Raw genomic sequence first — 20,132 nt, 5'->3', positions numbered from 1 at the left:
AGTTCCAGCATATTATATATGTGTAGGTTCACCTTGATCATGTAAAATTCAGTAGCTTTTTTTTGTGTGCAAAAAACAGAATTGAAGGACTGACTCCCTGCTTTTTCACAGTTTCAATAAATAAATAAAATTATTTGAGAAATAAGGGTACAGATGAAGGAAATAGAAATGTGTAATGCATATAACTATCTCTATTTTATTCCTTGTGCAGAGAGGAGTACCCGCATTGAGTCCCGATGTTTTAAACCAATTTCCAACTGCTCCTGTCCCCACTTTAAGCGGATATCCAATTTCATTGCCCGCCACAGTGAGTCAACAGTCTATGAGGCCCTCTGGACCGCCAGTCTCCATGCCTCTTCATATTGGACAGGCAGTCATAGGAATAAACATAACTGCACCAGTGGGTGGCGCTGCAGCACAGGCTTCTAGTGGTTTCATGCCATCTTACCCCCCAAACCAGGTTAGTGCTGTTTCTATAGCATAGTAAATCTGTATAATCATTGAAAGAGAATTACAGGGGAACTCTGTTTCAAAGCTGCATAATGACAACTGGATTTTAAGTAAACATTAAAAATGAAACTGAAATCTAGAGCATGCCCATTTAAATATGCAAGACCATGCTGTAGCAAGCTTCTTTGATGTTTCAGTCTCTCAGATGGCATTAGAAGAGCTAGACAAATTTCTTCTCCCTTCCTAAGCTCTTGCATCCCGAGAAAGTTCTCTACTTAGTTCCTTTTTTTTTTTTTTACAACATTTGAAGTGGAATTACATGTAAACTAAACAAGACCTTTGTTATCTGGCTAGTACAACAGAAATGAGACCATCACAGGGAGAACTGAAAGCTGTGTACCAGTGATAGAAAAGATTATCCAAATTTTCTGGAAGCATAAATTGATCTTGGTGATCAATTTTGCTATTCAAAATTCAATTTGCCCAGCATCCACAGCATATTCCTTTTGATGTTTTGCAGCATATACTGATTGATTTTTTTTTTCTTCCATGATGTTCTTCCTCTATTCAAAGATGACTTGGCTAAGATCAAGTATAATACATTAATGTCTGGGATGAAGTCCTTTATTAACAGATGTCTTCCATATCTACTGAGATCCTAAATACACTTTTTGTTTTTGTGTTGTTGGAAGGGCACCGTGGAGAACAGAATCCTTGCAAATAGTTCCCATTTAGTTATACAGCTAAAAGCAAAAATATTACTTCTGATTCAAAGACAGTATTAATGAAAATATACCACTACTAATATGGTGCGTTACATCTTCACCACACTGTACAACATGAACTTACCTGTGTTGTTTGGTACAATCCAAAATGCTTAATTCTAAGTCTCTCAGTTTCTTGCAACGATAGAGGAAAATTGACACCACTCAAGCAAATTCGTGGGTGTTGTACCTTAAAGGTGATAGTGCTTGTAAAAAAAAAAAAAAATCTGCAAACAAACTAATTGAAATCCATGTTTTAACTGAACTAACATTTTTGAATGCCTTGGAATTGTACCTAATATCCAGCTGCGTCCCTGCTGCCCTCCCTCTTTTGACTGATGGGTTTTATGCCACTGCCTATGCGACTTGTGTAAACTTTGTTCATACTGATTTAGATGTATAGCGTACTGGGGGATCACCATATGCAGCCTACTAGTGTTGTCTGTTAGTTCTCAGTGAAAAAGCAGTCTCAACTGCAACTGCTCAGCTGTTTTAACTCTCTAATATTATGCTGTTATTGTTAAAAAGAATGGTTAATAGAAATGCATAATAGAGAAATGGAAGACAAGGTATAAATTTACCTTCAGACTTCAGAAGTAATAAAACCAAAAGACCCTGCATCTCCTCTCTTACTGCTCAAAGAAGGCTCTAATTAGAAACCTCTTTAATGGGCCCCTGTAGTGTCTGATCATCAATCCCATACATGGATTTAGAGTGGGGTAACAGCAAGTTATACCTAAACTAGCTGGCATGGTTCTCCTGACCAGATGTTCTGTGGTAGTTTCAGATCAATTGAATTAAATGTGAAAATGAATAATACACTTGCTTCAATATCCCCTCTGTTTTTTTAATGTGATGGTAAATTCAATTTTTTTATGCTGCCCCTCAAGTTTTAATGTTCACTGTGCAACTTGACTTTGTATTAAAATGTGTAAAAAATATCAAAGTTGTCAGGAGGAAGCTGGAGATTTTGGCTGTTGGATAGGGGCAGTGGGGAATTTTTTTGGAAAGGGGTAGGAGATAGTTTGGGTGTATGATTTAAGCACAGTAGCTGAATGTTGTAATGCTCAGTCTTGAGAGAGTTAATACTGTTTACAATGGAAATTTGCACCGTTGGATTTTAGGATTTAACCCTCCATTGAGAAGAATGGGGGCAGATTACATGGTTCAGAACTAATATTCAGGCTGTCTGCAGATTCAGAGAGATAGTAATTCATTGATTTATACTGTCTGTATTTGGAAGGTTATCATTGCTGTTGGGCAGGTTATTTTCACAAGCATAAGGGCTCAACACTTTTTTCTAAGTGAGTTTGGGTTCTGAAACCTAGTTCTGCAGCAGAAAGTATAGTGTGAGAACGTAAACACAGAGGCATGCTTTAAGCAACAACTAGACTGCTCTCTAACCAGGAAGTTCCTATATTTATTAAGATTCCCATTGCCATACATCCTGGTCCTCTCTGGTAACTGCAGGACCAGGAACTCTATAATCACTCCACATCTCCCTTTCTTTATAATGAAAAATTAAAACTTAAATTGTAAACCAATTCATATACACACACATTCAGAATAGTTTAAAGGAATTTGAAGCTTATTTACACTATGTCCCCTTGTCTGTTGCTTTTAAATATCCCTGAGGAATAGTCTAATGATCAAGTCTTTGAGGGATCTGGTCAGTCTTCCAGATCATGTTCTCATTTCTATTGAGTTTGTGCATGGAGTTCCCTGTGGAGGGGGCTCACTTCCAGAAATGCCAGGAGTGTTTTATATGTTTCTACTTATTTTTGCAGAAGTCTTTTTTTTTAAACTCTGCACTGCTCTCTCCACCTTTCTATTGCTCTGGGGGTAATGTAGACTTCTAGTATGATGGTCAAAGTCCTGTGCAAATGTTAGGAATGTTTCAGAGGTAAAGTGAACTCCATTAGCAGATAAGAGGACTTCAGGAACTCTGTGTCTTACAAATACACTGGACCCTTGCTAGAATGTGGGATTTGGGATCCATGCACAGTACCGCTTTAACGCGGGGACCACATTAAAATTAAATGGAATTAAAGTAATTAAATTTGGGATCCATGGCCGTGACTGCGTTATATGCGAATTCGCGATATATAGACGTGCGTTCTAGCGAGGGTCCGGTGTATTGACTTTAGTTTCTGGATGGTCTGTGTAAGTATAGCCAAGTCAATATAACTGGAGAAGTAAATGAGTATGTAAATGTATGAAAAACAAATCTGTGGCTACCTGATACCAAGGTCTGTCAGGTAGCTTTACAGAGAGTAGTGGTTCTGGCAGTTTTTTTTTTTTTTTTTTCTTGTTACATATCTCTCGGTGCTCTACTAAGGTCTGAATTTACCTATTCAGACCGGGCCACCATACTGATTATTGTGCTTGTGTCCTACACTTGTTTATATCTTTGTGACCCTCATGAATTTTGGAGGGCATCTCTTTCTGAAGTACTGTTGGCATAAGAATCTGCCATCCATTCAGAAGCAGGCCATCAGCCATGTAATCATCATTTTGGTCCTGCAAATGTGGTGGTGGGTCTGTTGGAAGTTGACTCCTTCAACCTCATGCTCTGTGGCAGAGTAGAGTAAGTTTCTGGCAAGTCTCATCCTTTAGTTGTTCATCTCTCATTTTCTGAATTTGTCCAGCAGATGCTCGAATTACAGCCAAATCAAGATCAATGTAGACTCTGACCCTCTCTGAATCCTTTTCTTTTACTGTAGTGGATGCTCAACTGGGGCTCTTAATAGTGTCTGCTGCTATGAGTGCTTTCCCTAATACGTGTTCAATGTTAAAAGAAAATTGCTTCAGCTGTTGACTCTTAGGTGGAAGGTCATCTAGTGGTTTTGAACCCAGTAATACCACTGAGAGTTTATGGTCCACTTCCATGTTAAAATTCAAGCCAAACAGATATGCACTGAGCTGTTCACAGACCCAAGTGACTGCGGGAGGTTCCTTTTTCATGTGAGCAGTCTGCTATTTATTTCTGTGAGGCTTCTTGATGTGAATGCAACAGGTCTCTGGTCGCCTTCTGGCTGCTTTTGTGTAAGCTCGCTCCTAAACCATATGAAGATGCCTCTGCTGGATGTTGTTGGATAGTTTACCATATATTTTGCCAAATCAGGTGAAGATGTCAGTTCTTCAATTTTATTAAATGTTTTGTTGTGGGCTACTCCAGATCCACATATTGTGTGACCATTAAGGAGATAATGCCTTGGGTTTTTCTGAATCCGTCTGAATTCCCTGTTTGCTATTTATATATCCTACACGTTTTAGCCGTTCCTCTCCAAACTCACATTTCTCATACCCACTGGCTTGTGGGAAGTGTCTCAACTGCATGTAGTCACTCCTCTTCGTTTTTGTCTCTACCATATACCAACACATCATCTGCATGGCAAAGGATGCCAGGCATACATGACACAATCTGTGAGATTCTATGCCAAATGGAAGATGATTGAAACAGTACCTTCCAAATGGGGTGGGAGGGGAGATGAATGTCATTAATGGTATAAATTCTTTAGCAAGGGAAGGTTTCCCAGAAGTCTGCTGTAGCATCTGACTTTGAAAAGACTTTGGCTTCTGATTATTGAGCTAATGTCTGGTCAACTGCAGGAAGCCTGTGTCTTTCTCTGAGCACACTTCTATTAAGTAGTGTAAAGTCCACACCGGTTTGGATTTTGCATTGGGCTTTGGTACTACAACCGTCCCCGCACACCAGTCAGTGGGTTCTTCTATCTGGGAAATAACCCCCGTATCTTCCCCTCTCTTAAATTCTTCTTTGCCTTTCTTTAGCAAGGGTACAAGGCTGGGGCATGGGACAGTGAGAGCACAAGTTATTGGTGATGACACCAGTTTTATGCTGTACTCCTCAGACTTCTTTCCTAGCCCTGTGAAGATGTGTAGGTACATCTCTTCTATAGTTTGCATTTTGCCATACATTCAATCCAGGTTTTCTACTAGGTATAGTCCTTGTATTGCTGGCAAACCTAGTAGGAGAGTTGTCAGTCCTTGTATTATGTATATTATTTGTTGAAGAACTTTCCATCCTTTCTCCAGTTTCCCAAGCAACTGGCTACAAACATCCAATGTGCTGTTACTAGCCCCATGTAGAATTTTATTTGGTCTTTGCAAATCTCCATCTCAACATGGATTATAATCTTTTTTTGGGATTGCAGTGATGGCTGCTCCATTATAAATTTTAAGTAAAGGTTTCAACTGTTTAGATTCATGCTTGTGTTCCAAAGTGTTGTCTGTTCTACTGAGGATATGATCCCTAAAAGTATGGACTCATTGTCTGATGATAACACTCTCCTTCTTGGATTGTTTTCACTACTCTTGATGACCTGTATGTTACAAAATGTTCCATTTTGTGGCATTTCCTACATTCTGCCTCTTTTGCTGGATGATGTTGCCTGCTGTGGCTGGGTGTCTTGCTACATCTTCCACAGCTTTTCTAAGCTTCCCTCCTGTTACGGTTCTTTGATCTCCCACTTACTATTTGTGCACTGTTCTTATTTGTAACTTTGATTTGGCTGCTCTTTTCCCATTTGCGACTTTTCTTTTTACTGTGTCAATATTGTCTGATGCAGTCATAGAATTGCAGGATTGAAGGGACCTCAAAAGGTCATCTAGTCCAGTCCCCTACACTCATGGCAGGACTAAGTATTATCTAGACCAGCGGTTCTCAAGCTGTGAGTCAGGACCCCAAAGTGGGTCGGGACCCCTTTTTAATGGGGTTGGTAGGGCTGACGTTAGACTTGTTGGGGCCTGAGCCCAAAGCCTCAGCCCCACCACGCAGGGCCAAAGCCGAAGCCTGAGAGCTTCAGCCCTGTGTGGCTGGGCTCAGGTTATAGGCCACTTGCCTGGGGCTAAAGCCCTTTGGCTTCAGATTTGGCCTCCCCCGACCAGGATGGCAGGGCTCAGGCTTTAGTTCCCCTCCTGGGGTCGTGTAGTAATTTTTGTTGTCAGAGGGAGTCGTGGTGCAATGAAGTTTGAGAACCCCTGATCTAAACCATACCTGATAGGCATTTGTCTAACCTGCTCTTAAAAAATCTCCAATGATGGCGATTCCACAACCTCCATAAGCAATTTATTCCAGTGCTTAACCACCCTGACAGTTAAGAAGTTTTTCCTAATGTCCAACCTAAATCATCCTTGCTGCAATTTAAGCCCATTGCTTCTTGTCCTATCCTTAGCAGTTAAAGAGAACAGTTTTTCTCCGTCTTCCTTGTAACAATCCTTTTATGTACTTGAAAACTGTTACTGTGTCCCCTCAGTCTTCTTTTTTCCAGACTAAACAAACCCAGTTTTTTCAATCTTCCGTCATAGGTCATGTTTTCTAGACCTTTAATCATTTTTGTTGCTCTTCTCTGGACTTTCTCCAATTTGTCCACATCTTTCCTGAAATGTGGCGCCCAGAACTGGACACAATACTCCAGTTCAGGCTTAATTAGTGCAGAGTAGAGCTGAAGAATTACTTCTTGTGTCTTGCTTACAACACTCCTGCTAATATATCCCAGAATGATGTTTGCTTTTTTTCTTTTTGGCAACAATGTTACACTGCTGACTCATTTAGCCTGTGATCGTCTGTGACCCCCAGATCCCTTTTTGCAATATCCCTTCCTAGTGGATCAGTCTTCCTTATGCTGTAGCATGTAAGCCACGTTGCTGTTTCTTTATTGTTGCATTCTCACTTTTGCTATTGTTTTGCTAGTGTGAGATCTGGGTCTAACTGAACCTGTGCTGATAAACTGGTCTTTTATACCAACAACCATCTTGTCTCATATTAGTTCTTTTAATGTTCCATATTTGCAATGTTCAGCAAGACTGTGAACTGCAGTAATAGAAGTCTCATCTGTTTCCCCTTGTTTCTGGCACTTCCTATTAAGTTTGCCCCTTTCATATGTAATATTGTCTGTCTATGAAATGGACATCAAATGCTCATGTTTCACTTTTGGAGTATTCTTTCTTTTCTTCAGTGAGGAGGAGGACACATAGGATATCAGCAACAGCAGCAACCAGGGTATTTACCTGATATTCTTATGCTTTCTCTGTTAAACCAGAATTGCTCAAATCTTGGCTCCTGCAAGGCCAGCTGCCTGAGTTGCGAAAATCAAATGTCTGTAATAGAGCCAATTGTGCTATGGGGCTCTACTGCTGAGGTGAGACAGGGCTCTCTGTCTCCTTGCTGCTGCTTTCACAGGTCTCCTCCCTGATATTCCATTTCCCTCACTCACTGACCACTCTGACAGTCTGGAGGTGTCTTTCCTTTCCTTTGCTCCTTCTTTAGAGAGAAAGATTCTCTCACTTCTCATCATGTAGTGTGAGGACATAAACACAGAGGCATGCTTTAAGCAGCCACTAGAGAACTCTCTCTAATCAGGAAGTTCCTTCATTTGTTAAGCTCCATGCTGCAACACATCCTGGTTCTCTCTGTTAATTGTGGACCAAAAACTCTATAACTGCTCCATATAACATGGATTCTGAAGCACAATTATATGCTTATGGAGTATTCAGGGTCCTGATATTTATTTCTGTGACTAGATTCAGAGGCCTCACATGTTTTTAGACCATTTAATTTAAAAGTGAATTTAACTAGTACTAGTAACTTATCAAAGGGCTTTACAAAGTCATGTGTCTACCTCTTGGTTCTTCAGTGGTCTCTGTGAAATGAATTGCTTTGCTTCTCTCAGTCCATTCTTTCGAGGACAGATGTCCACCCCATCATAATAAAATAACCTTTGGCACCATTGCTGACCATTTCAGTGCCCAGTGGCTTTGCAGAGTAAACAATCTAGCGTCTAGTTGCGGATCTTCCAAAGCAAGGTTTAGTCGTGTTTGTCGGACAGCATAAGGAAGCTTTTACTGCAGATGGTGGTGCTGTGCTTTTTTTATGAATGAGTAAAAGATATTTGTTACAGTTAAGCTTACCTTGTGCCTTTATTCCAACATTAATTCACTTTTTATCATAGATTATGGAAATTGACAAAAGCTCTTTTGTTTCATGTAGTCCATTCCCCATTTCCCTCAATTGTTTCTTTCAATAACATTTTGTAGGGCTTTGTCTGCTCCCTTTAACTATTGATTTGTATATTAAGACTTTGCAGTGAAGTATATAGAAAATGTACTGAGTAGGCTATATACTATTCTATATATATTTAAAATGTCAAGGGAATGTGTTTTCCCGTGCTAAATGGTGGCGGGTCTCATGATTTTATGCAATCCAGGTAGTAAAACCAGAAGAAGATGACTTCCAGGATTTTCAGGATGCTTCAAAGTCTGGCTCACTCGATGAATCTTTCACCGATTTCCAAGGGGAGGGATCTGGATCCTCCAAAGCAACCAGTTCTCAGCACCGGAGCAGGTAGAGTAGATATCTGAATTTCTTTTCAGTAACTTAAATATTCTTTTAAAAGCAATTAAACATTTTCTTTGTGTAACTTTCTAACCCATCATTTCATACCGTCACCTGATCTTGACTCTGGCAGTTTGTTTCAGCAGCCGTTTCAGAAATCTTAATGGCAGTGTATCCAAACTGACATTTAATGTACTATAGATGGCTGACCATTCTTTAGAATTCCATTCATCATGCTGAGATAAATTGTGTATAAAGCTTTGAGAATAGGTTTTTCAAGTGTTTATTCTGTTGCTGACACTCGTGAGTTCTTTCATGCTGTGCATTAGGCTCAAACCTTTACATATAGCAATCCACTCATTCCTGTGCTCTCAGAAAAATGAATTGGGACAGATAAGCTATGCACTTAGCATTAACTACCCTGGTTAAGGGTCTCATCCAGCACCCACTGAAGTACATGGGAAGCTTTCCATTGACCTCAGTTGCCTTTGATCAGGCCATAAACGCCATGCAGAGAGCATCAAACGTCAGACTGTTTTCTTTTAAAAGACCACGGCTCTCCAGTGGATGGGGTTTTTTAGCTCCTCTCATCCTTTCCATTTTGGCCAATTTTTATTTAGTACCTGACTTTGAGTTGTGGTGATTGCCTGGAAATCCCATTTAAAGTCTGTTTCATTCAAATTTTAGAGGTCTACTGGCATTGTGGTTGCTCAACGCCTCTCCTATTCTGGTGGCCCTTATTTATTTAATTGAGAGAGTGGTATTGCCTCAATACAGTCATGGGTTAGGCAGTGTGGAGTAGAGAAGTAACTATCCAAAGCTTCCTGTTTGAGTTTGAATTCTTTCACAAAATTCTGACTTTCAACGTCCTATGGTCAGGAAGCCCCAAAATTTTGTTTTCTCATACTATACAGGGCAAAATAATATGCTTCTCCCTAATTTTAATTAATTTTAGGAACAAAACATTCGGTCTGTATGTACTGAACTGGTTGTTCTTATATGTAGATTGCTTCCTTGACAGTGACATCAGAGGAAGATACTAGAATGAATTGTTCAGCTGCAGCATGCGTAAAATTACAGTCTGAGTCATCGCTTTTCATGAAAGGGATTTCATTTTGATAGTTTAAATCAGTAACACTACATTAATCTGAAGATGCTCCATATTTTATTTAGTCATTTTGTTTTAGGCGTAGTTCTGCAATTAATAAAATTTATTCTGTTAATGGAAGTCTTAGCAAAAGCATTTACAAATCTGTAAGCACAGTTTTGTTTAAAGTTCCGTAATTGGAATTGGAGGGTCATGAGAAATCAGTGTTTTCCCCTGCAGTAGTTCTCTTTATTCAGTTGTTGTAAGAGCATTCAGTTTTGGATAGAATGTTACAATGAGCTGCAGTCTATTTGCTTATGGATGTGTTGAGTTTGTTTTTGTTTTTTTTTAAAAGCCATCTATAGCGTACACCAGATTAACTGTTGTATTTGTCAAGATTGGATATCGAACTGTCTATATTGTAGTGATGTGAAATTAAATTATATTGCCATAAACTACATTTTTTGACATTGCTCTGTCTTATTCTGCAAGCCCCATGGGCCACCGTTAGACTGCACGTGCAAGTGCTGGGTTTGTGTGTAGCTTGCAGGTCACTGATAAGGAGATTTAAATGGCTGTGGAAAGATTCTTGCTCCAGGCCAAAGAACGCCATAGAAATTCATTCATATTTTCAATGTGTATGGTGTTAAATGACACAAACTAGAGGTAAAATGCAGTCATTCTTATGTAAAGGATGATGTTCTGCAGAGCTGCCAAGGTCTGATAAGGCGGGGGGGAAAGCGAAGCTCTTGCAGTACATGTTTAAATCTTTCAAGAACTGCTAACCCAGTATCAGGTTATTATGGCAGTTTATTATACTAACTAGAATATGTTCATGTGCAAAAAGGTCTGTTCCTGTAATTATGGCATAATCCTGACATTGCTGAACTGTGGCTACCTGAGCTCGGTGACCTTCGCTGTGTAGAAATTCAGATGTTATCTTTTGCTCTTATTGGAATAATGGATCTGTTCTCTTGTTGTTTTTGCAATATGCAATGAAATGTAATCAAAAGCAGAAGAAGTGGAAGCACTGAGTTAGCAAAATCTCAGGCAGCCTGTGATTCTTACCCATTTCTGGTCCCATCAAGAAGGCATGCCCTTAAACCATCTTGGACAATGTGATTAATGAAACCAGTGTTTTTCACGTGTGTGTGTGTGCTCTTCTGGCTTAAAAACTGCAGTGGTGCATATCTAGAACAGTTCACTCCCATATTCTGTCACAAGTAAGAATCAAGAAGTTAATGCACGTAAGGCATCTCTATTCTCCGTGGGTGGAGAATTTACTGTTTTGGCCCAGAGTAGTGTTGATAGAATTTCAATGAGATAGTGACTAGTGTAAGATGAACTGGGTTGCCATGAGAATATTGTCGCTGCAGATCTTTTATGAATGTAGTGTACGTCATAAAACTCTTTTAAAAGTGCAGAAGTAAAATAAGTACTTTATCATATGTTTGATAGAGCACATTTGAGTTAATACACACAATTTAGACAGAAGCTAAGAAGTTGCTGTTTCACTTCCTAATATCCTGCTTGCTTTAAATAATGGAAGAAATTAGATTGCTTAGGAGCTTTTTTCTTTTCTTGTTTGTTTGTTCGTTCAGTGTTCCTTCTTTGCTGATTCCACTCCCTGGCACTAAAACACCTTCCTCAACGGATAAATATGCTGTGTTTAAAGGAATTGCAGTTGAAAAGCCTTCTGAAAGTGCAGCTATGTTTGGAGGTAAACAAAAACTGTTTAATTGTTAACACGATGTGTAATTTAACATTTAGTTTTTCATATTTCAGTAGTGCCTGTGACATTGGTAAAATATTAATATGAAATGTTTAGAGTGCAAGATGATTGTATCTGTGCCAATCTAATCTGTACCACAACTGATTGTAGCCTAATTTCACAATATCTTAATGGAAATTCTTTTTTTTGTTTCATGCATGGTAGATTATGGAGACAAATACAGTGCTTTCCGAGAGTTAGAACAACCACCAGAGAGTAAATACTTAGGTAAGCATTTGATTTTACAAAAGTGGGGGGGGGAGGGGGGGTTAGGCTCTTTCAGTACGTTGCATGCTTTTTTTAGGGTCCTGCATGAACTGCAGAATTCCCACTGCTAGAATTTTAGGATAAAGCCCCTACAGCACCACAAATGAGCCAAAAGTATCTTGAGAATATCATAAAATTTATCATTGACACATAGTCCACAATGTCATGTGTTTTTTATGGAAAGATTGGTCCCTGCTTTGGAGGTGTATGTGGGTGCAATTTTGGAATCACTTTTTGGTAGGTTTTTGTCATCTCTCCTGTAGACTTGCTTTAAAAATGAGGAACTGTACATCCTCATAAAGGTGTGCAATGCAGCATTTCAGGGCAAATGGTGATTTCTGTGGAAGCTTTCTGTTCTTATGGTACAGCTCAAGCCATGTATTGCTTTTGGTATACAGTACCACAATAATAAAGCGCTACTCATTTAGCTTAGAGCAGTGATACTCAGACTGATGCTTGCAAGCTGCAAGTAGCTCTTTAATGTGTCTCCTTCGGCTCTTTGCCACAGGTGATATTAAAACACTGTGTGATTTAATTATTAACCAATCAGGATGCTTTTACTATGTTATTAACCAATTGTAGTTGATAAAATAATACTTGGTCAATCATTTTGCTGTGAGAATAATATATATTGTAAGTATATATACCCTGAATATTTCCCCTGCCATACTGTTTAAATATGAATATATAATATATACTTGCAAATGAAACAATGAATTCACACTACTGTGGTTTTTTTGGGTAATGTTGATCGCTAATTTGGCTCCTGAACCACTGAGGTCTGAGTATCACTGGCCTAGAGTTTGCCCTCAATCAATTTTATTTGTGGGAATATGTGAAAATAAATGTTAGTTATCCTCTGAAATACTATTACTATGTAATTGCAGTAAGTGAAAACTGCCTAAGCTCTTTCCTGAACAGGCCATCTATACATAATATATATATTTACATAACATAAACGGTACTGTCACCTTTTAATCTGATGGGAAAGAAGAACCCTCTGCAACTCCATTGGCTTCATATGTCAGTAATCAGAGCACAGGATAAATGTATCGCTAATTTAACAGCGGTGGAAATGCTGCTGTATTGCCACCCTACCAATATGTTTCACTGTACTTGTAAGCAGAAATTATCAAGAATCTGTTCACTACATACAGAGACAATTGTGCCAAAATCTCCTTAGTTTTACTAAGTTACACAGTAAGGGCATGAGCATCTGAAACTCCTGTGATGATCTGTGGAGTTAGTGTGTGCCCAGTACCTTTCCAGTTTCAGGCATTTAAATTACTGTTATGAGTATTTCATTCGACTTGCAGCTGTCTATTGCTTGCAAGGAAAGAGAAAAGTTGCTTCTGGATTTGTAAACTGACCAGCTTTCACCATTGTTAACCCTTTTACCAGCTTACATTTCTAATGGAAAAGTTTATAGTTCATCAGTAAGTTTAGTTTGCTGTGATGTTTTAATTTTGGTTAATGAATGTCAATTTCACAAAATTCTTTGTATTTTTTTTAAAGCAGCATCTAAAACATATGGTTGGACCAGGTGAATTGAGGAAATTTTTTTTAGCTCGCATCATACTTCAAGTGATGATCACGTCCACCTATTATAATTGTAACTAATGTTCTCTCAAATCTTTCCATATCTTAAATTTAGTTTAAAATTATCACTTTTGTGAAAAGAAAAGGAGTACTAGTGGCACCTTAGAGACTAATCAATTTATTTGAGCATCAGCTTTCGTGAGCTACAGCTCACTTCATCAGATGCTGTAGCTCAAGAAAGCTTATGCTCCAATAAATTGGTTAGTCTCTAAGGTGCCGGTAGTACTCCTTTTCTTTTTGCGAATACAGACTAACATGGCTGCTACTCTGAAACCTGACATTTGTGAAAGTGACTTGAATCTTAATGGTGTATTTGTAAAATATGAATTGAATGAAATCTGGGTATGTGCAGTACTGGACATTTGTTGTTTAAGTAGTTGAGGCATATTTTATAACAAGTAGCATGTCTGCAAATATATCATGCTGGTGAATGGGTTTAACATCATAAATTTAACAAAGAAAACAAATTATACTTCAATTTCCACATATTTGTGAGGTGACAGATATGTACTGTAGAATAAATTGTCTGTCTTTATGCTTAAGCTGCATTTTCTATGCCGTAAAGTGTTTGGGTAAAAACTTCTTTTATACACAAACATTGTCTTTCTAGAAAAGAGAACTTTTGAATTCCTCTCTGTAGGGAAAATGTGCGTCTTTACGATTTAAACTGTAGTCACTTAAACTGTATTATTTTCAAGGTCCTTCCTTTCCAGTTTTTATTTTATTTCAAATTTCCTGCAATTTATCAGTGTTTATTACAAAGACTAAAAAATGGGTGAAAATCTGTGTGTGTGGTGGTGGTGGGAATTCTGGGTTAATATCAGGATTAACGTTGTGGGATAAGAGGACAGGGAAAAAAAGCAACAAATAGAGAAATGGAAAGGTATTGAAAGTAAAAGCAGTTTAATACTGTGGTTCATTTCATGATTTGTACATTAACAATGCATCCACATATGCATGCGGATAGGTGTGTGTATGTTCCACTATATGGCCTTATTTTAACAAACAGCCTCACATTTACACTTAGTTTAGTTTGTTATTAAAATAAAATACATCTACCTAATGTAATGGATTGGATTTTCTTAACATAATCAGTATTTTTGTGTACTGGAGTGGTTCGACATTTGGGTGAAAATTGATAAATACTGAATAGCAGCTGGGTAAACCCAGGAATTTTTCAGTAAAAATTGGTAAAAACTGAAAACGAAAGGCCTTACATATTTTATATTTAAGGTGTGATCTGAAAACTGAAGATTTTTACATTTATGAATAATTCTCTCAGTGTAGAAGGATAATGTGTGAGTTATTAATCTATAGGCTCCCTAACACAACTATTCTCTTTTTGGGTCCAATTCGAGATGCTGATCACCTTCAAATTTACTAGGAGGTCAGGTCGCTCGGCACTTCGCAAGTTCAGGTCCTTCAGTGATTATTTGTGTTTAATCCCCAAACCAGTCTTGCATTAAGGAGTAAAGATATTGATTGCATTAGGAAAGAGAAGCTGCACTGTATTTCTGACCCGTCTCAAACCTGGAAGCAGTTACAAATAGCCCCAGTAACAAAACAAAAGGAACAACATCATATTTTGATTCCAAATCTGACTTTTTTTTCTTATGCCTTTTTGCAAAGCTTATATACTTCTGCCTACTTTCTTCAGAAGAACTGCTCCCTACCTAACTCCAAAAAATGGTGTTAACAGTTCTAGTCATGGGCCATTGCACAATAAGCAGTGTGAGTGGATGTGATGGAAGGGGGATATTTTAGCAAGGGAACAGATTTGTTCTGGGCTTCTAAGGTACAGGGCCACGTAGAAGTTTTGGAGACTTGGGGAAAAATCTGAAATTGAGCTCCCCCCCTCCAAAAGTGAGGACCTGGGTGGCAGGGAGGGTAGAACTAGCCTGCCCTGCACTCACCCCGCAGCGGTGGCTACTGTACTGTCGGGGCTGGGCCTGCTTCCCTGCTCTATGGTTTGTGACCTGGCGCATTGGGTCACAGCATCACTCAGGGTTGGTCTGGCCTCCTCTCCACTAATGGAGTGGCACCCGGGCCAAATTTTGAGTGAGTGGAATCCCTGTACAAGACACAACACCATTTACTCAGATTCCACAGGTTTGGGGGCCCTCTCAAACAGGGGGCCTGTGACAAATTTCCCTTCCCTCTCCCTGGTGGCCATGCTAAGGTGTTTTGATAATCAGTAAGAAAGACAACATAAACACTGTAAGAAATGCCCTGACTGTGTCCTTTTAAAATCCAAATAAGTTCTTGATTGATGCTTTTGTTACAAGTTACATGCCAGCCAGCTCTGTATGTTTTAGTCTGATGGGGTTCAAGTTCAGTTTTGACTTTGAGTTGCAGTTATCAGTCTTAACAGAAGCTGGAATGTCATGAAGGTGACTAGATTAAGTTTTGTAAAGTTCTGGATGCTTGACTCTCTTTGCACTTGATAGAAACAGAAAAGGGTAGACTTTTGAAAGGAGGGTTTAAAATGATGCAAGGTGACTAGTTAAGATGATGGCTATGCCATCTTTGTTGGACTGGCATTTTGGTGCATTTCTTCCTGTTAGTTGTGTTTTCCATCACACACGCTCTGGTAAAGTCCTGTTATGCCTTGAGCCTTCTTTTGACGTAATAATAAATAAAAGCTTTTTTTTTTTTTTTTTTTTTTTTTAAAAAGTCACTGTCTGCTCTCTGAAGCCAGGTGCTTCTGGCGATCAGTCTGTTCCCTCTGTACTCCCCTTTCAGCCTGTCAGTGCTGCTTTCATTCTGGCTTCCTGCAGCCATCCTGTGAGGAAACCATGTGCCACTGCTCTGACTTCGAAATTGACAGTGTGGACTTGGGGTAGGGAGGTGGAGAGAAGGTCAGAGAAGATTTTGGCAATAGTTGTGCCATATTTCTGGCATCGATAACAGGGCAAATACAAACGCTGGCACAAGTGAAATTCCAAATTTAATTCTTGGCAGCGACAAGTATGAGGTACGTGGGAAGGGGAAAGGATCTGTCCAGTATTCAAACAACATACAGTACTGAACACCACCTAAGTTTGTCGCTCATAAGAATGTGTTGATATTGAACTCTTTCTAAGCTGAGTTTCATATGGTTTGAGGCTACTTTAAGGATTTATAAATTTTTGGAATAATAATTGGAGACCTCACCAAAATTGCATAGAAGCCTAGTTTTGTTTTTTTAACATACACCCGTAGCTGGCAAATTGAATAGGTTTGCATAAAAATATTTTGACATTGCATGAAATAATTTGTTTGATGCATGGTATGAATATGACATACTTGTTCTCATTTCAAGATTCTACTTATTGTTCTGATTTTTTTCCCTCTCCCCTTCAGGAGATAGCTTTGCAGAATTCAAATCTGCAGGAACTGATGACGGTTTCACAGATTTTAAAACCGCTGACAGCATCTCACCACTAGACCCACCTACAAAAGAGAAAACTTTCCCTGCATCCTTCCCCTCTCTAACTGCACAGTTAAAGCAACAGACACAAGCAAAAACCTCTCTGAATCTGGCAGACATAGATCTCTTTTCCTCCACTGGAGAGAACAAACAACTTTCATTTCCAGCTGCATTTAGTTCATCAAAATCAACCTCGTTCCCTGCACCACCACCTCCAACATCTGCTGCAGTTCCTGCACCAGCACCCGGTAAAAGCTTGAGCTTGGCTGACGACTTTGGAGAATTCAACCTTTTCGGGGGATTGTCTAATTGTATATCAGTCTGGGGACAAGATGACTTTGCAGATTTTATGGCTTTCAATAATAGCAGTGTCTTTTCTGAACAAAAAATGGATGACAAATACAAAGCTGTTAAGCAAGAGGCCAATCCTGTTCCTCCAGCTGTCTCCTCTCTCAGTGCAATGAAAAGTGGGCAGAATTCTGCCGCTGTTGCTCCCACCAAATATGATATCTTTAAACAGCTTTCTCTGGAGGGCTCTGGAACAGGTGTTGAGGAACTGAAAGACAGCACCCCTTCAGTGAAAAGTGACGACGACTTTTCCGACTTCCATTCTAACAAGTTTTCTTCCATGTGTAGCAACATGGATAAATCCCTGGTAGACAAAGTGGCAGCTTTCAAGCAGGCCAAAGAAGACTCTGCTTCTGTCAAGTCTCTGGATCTCCCCTCCATTGGGGGCAGCAGCGTCGGCAAGGAGGATTCTGAAGATGCGCTCTCTGTTCAGTTTGACATGAAACTGGCTGATGTGGGAGGAGATCTTAAGCATGTCATGTCTGATAGCTCTTTGGATTTGCCAACAGTTAGTGGCCAGCATCCGCCAGCAGCAGGTGAGGAATTGGTTAGATTGCTCTGGTAATGTAGGTGATGGAGATTTCGATAATGTTACTCTGTGTGCTAAATTACAGTATTATGCACTAGTCTTTCAGTTGCGAAAGGCTTCTAAACCTGTCTACCTGCTAGCTACCAGTCCCTTAGCAGGGCAGTGCTGTCGTTCATTGTTTTAGATAGCTATAAATAGATTGGGTAGTTTAAAATCAATACTGATTTATTTTTGAGGTTTGATCACGTTGTAGGACTGTTGCCCATTAGCAGGGATTCAAATGGAAGCTCTTCTAACGCAAACAATGTCATTCCATTTGTATGAGCTAGATCAGTGGTATTGAAAGCCTCACTTTAGTCTTTTGGTTTCAGCTAAGCACCTGGCTGGAGGACTTGACCCACTCTGTGCTTCTGAAAATATAGGCGGAACACTAATTTGTGCTGTTAATGAAAACCTTTCTACCCAATGACACTAGTATATATTCCCTTCAAAGCAGGGATGCATTTACTTAGCCAGAGCTCTGCAGTACTGGAAATGAAGGTATTAAATACAGTTTTACTGTAACTGGAATACAATTAGTTTTTAGAGTTAATACCATTCCTGGAAGTAATCATGCAAAGAGCCTGTACATGCTCGCATGGTAATCACTTTTGGAGCTAAATTTAAAACCAAGCGAGTCTTACTTTTTCCTTGTTAGGTTACCCCCTTTTTAATTTCTCTTAATGAAAGCACTCCTAAGAGAATATGAACTAAGTATTTCCAATCTTATTGCATATCATAAAACAGATTTCCCAAGTGTCCTGTTTTTTCTTTTTATATGTACATAGAGAATAAGATGTAGTTAAATGTTTTGTGGCCTTTAATAATATGGGAAATATTACTGTATTCTAGTGACAAGTATTATGCAGTCAAAGGCTTTTTTGAATTGCGGGGCACACAAACTGTAAATGTAAAAGCTATTGCTGCAAGAATTGGTTATTTCCATATGAAATATTTCTTCCATTTTTGCAGATCTGGTCGAAAAATATACAGTACTGTAATTTTGCATTATATGATATTTTTAAGTAAGGGAGAGAAAATGAAGTTGGCATCTTAAGCATGGAAGATACTCTTTAACAGGGTATAAAATTTCAGGAATAATTTTATTAGCAAAGATGTTTAATTTTCATATTATGACTTGGTAAAATTCCAAGTTCAGTGGGCTGTCAAAAAGGTAGCACCTACAGTGTGTCTTGAGTGTTGACTTTGGTTTTGAAAGCACTTTTTCCTAATATTTTTCTAGCCTCTTTTGGTGATAGCTTGATTTTATGTAGCTCTTCTCCTACATCTGAGCTTCATTGGCCACAACAACCAGTAATTGATAACTGCAATTTGTGGCAGGAAAGGGTATTTGGGGGTTTTTTGTTTTGTTTTAAAGGATTAGCTCATCATGTGCTTGATGCTAAAAATTTGAATTTTGAAGTACTAATTAGAAGCTATTTTTCTGAAACTTAAAACAAAGTCTGTATTCTTTCATGGTGCCAAATTAGATATTTTCACAAGGGGAGTTTTACGCTACCTCCTTCCTGTTTCGGTCTCGTAATCAAGCTTGCCCTGAACTATATTTGTTAAAATAACCCTTTGTGCTCACGTGTTTCTTTATGTATGTTCCATACATTTCAAGCTATGAACCGGTGATGTTCAAATCTTTTTTTTCAGTTTACATAATTTAAAAAGCAGATTTTTTTTCACTTCCTTTGATCTGTATATTTAATGTCAGAAAGGGACAGTATCCCTTTGTAGCCCTTGTTACAGAGAGATGGCTGACTAGCCGTTGGGAACCACTTTTGTTGTCTGCCCGGGCTGTGTAAATGTCTTAAATGAAGAATAGCTTTAGGTGGGGCTGTGGAAAGCATTGTATTTGACTCTTCTAATTCTAGCGCAGCAATACAAGGGTCCTTGTCCACGTGATACAGATTGATTGTAGGCACGGGGAAGGGTAGAAAACACTCACTTCTATTTGAATTGCTTTAGGGTTTTTGGTTTTGTTTTTTTTGGGGGGGGGGGGAGATAACTTTCCGAACTGTCTCTAAAGGGGATACTGTCTCTTTAAACTTTGCTATAATTCTTGGTGTGGAAGGTAAACTATACTAATGTTGCATTTCTCTTGCATATACTTGGTATAACCCTTTGAGCACTTGCTGCATGTTGTTAATTTCAACCAGGCACCTTCTTTTATACCAAATTTAACCTTTTCTCCAACACTAAAGCATTTTAGTTAGTGTTTAGTCATGTTATATGCATGCATCTGATTTGTTTCAAGTTCAGTGTTGCAGCAAGAGCCTTCCCTTGCTCATAATATCCTCAGAGGGTTATCCAATTTGCTGCACTTGCAAACCTGTAAAGTTTCTTTTCTTCAGCATTATTGGAAATCTGTGTATTTTAATTCACATCAGGTTTTTTGCTGCTTTTCTAATGTCTTATTTCAACTAAACATTTCCTGTGTGAATGTGCCTTCTCGAATCTGCTTTGATATCTCTTCTGCAAATACTGACCTGCATGCTTTATTCTAATG

General features: G+C 38.9%; 1 protein-coding gene across 8 annotated transcripts in view; it reads left to right on the top strand.

Annotated features, from left to right (window-relative positions):
• The window catches only part of SYNRG (synergin gamma), a 133,928-nt gene that overhangs the window by 29,785 nt on the left and 84,011 nt on the right, over nucleotides 1-20,132 (top strand). For all 8 annotated transcript variants that reach the window (XR_007353125.2, XM_048823605.2, XM_048823609.2 and 5 more), the window contains 5 exons: nucleotides 212-460; nucleotides 8,441-8,577; nucleotides 11,257-11,375; nucleotides 11,592-11,654; nucleotides 16,635-17,585. Coding sequence is in view for 7 of the 8 variants with exons in the window: in XM_048823605.2 (XP_048679562.2) it covers nucleotides 212-460; nucleotides 8,441-8,577; nucleotides 11,257-11,375; nucleotides 11,592-11,654; nucleotides 16,635-17,585 (1,519 nt within the window). In the remaining variant the exon portion in view is untranslated. The remainder of the gene's footprint in view (nucleotides 1-211; nucleotides 461-8,440; nucleotides 8,578-11,256; nucleotides 11,376-11,591; nucleotides 11,655-16,634; nucleotides 17,586-20,132) is intronic.

This window comes from Caretta caretta, chromosome 17, assembly GCF_965140235.1.
Source record: "Caretta caretta isolate rCarCar2 chromosome 17, rCarCar1.hap1, whole genome shotgun sequence".
Classification (NCBI taxonomy): domain Eukaryota; kingdom Metazoa; phylum Chordata; order Testudines; family Cheloniidae; genus Caretta; species Caretta caretta.
The sequence above is the reverse complement of the archived record's forward strand: the minus strand, read 5'-3'. Positions and strand labels throughout refer to the sequence as shown.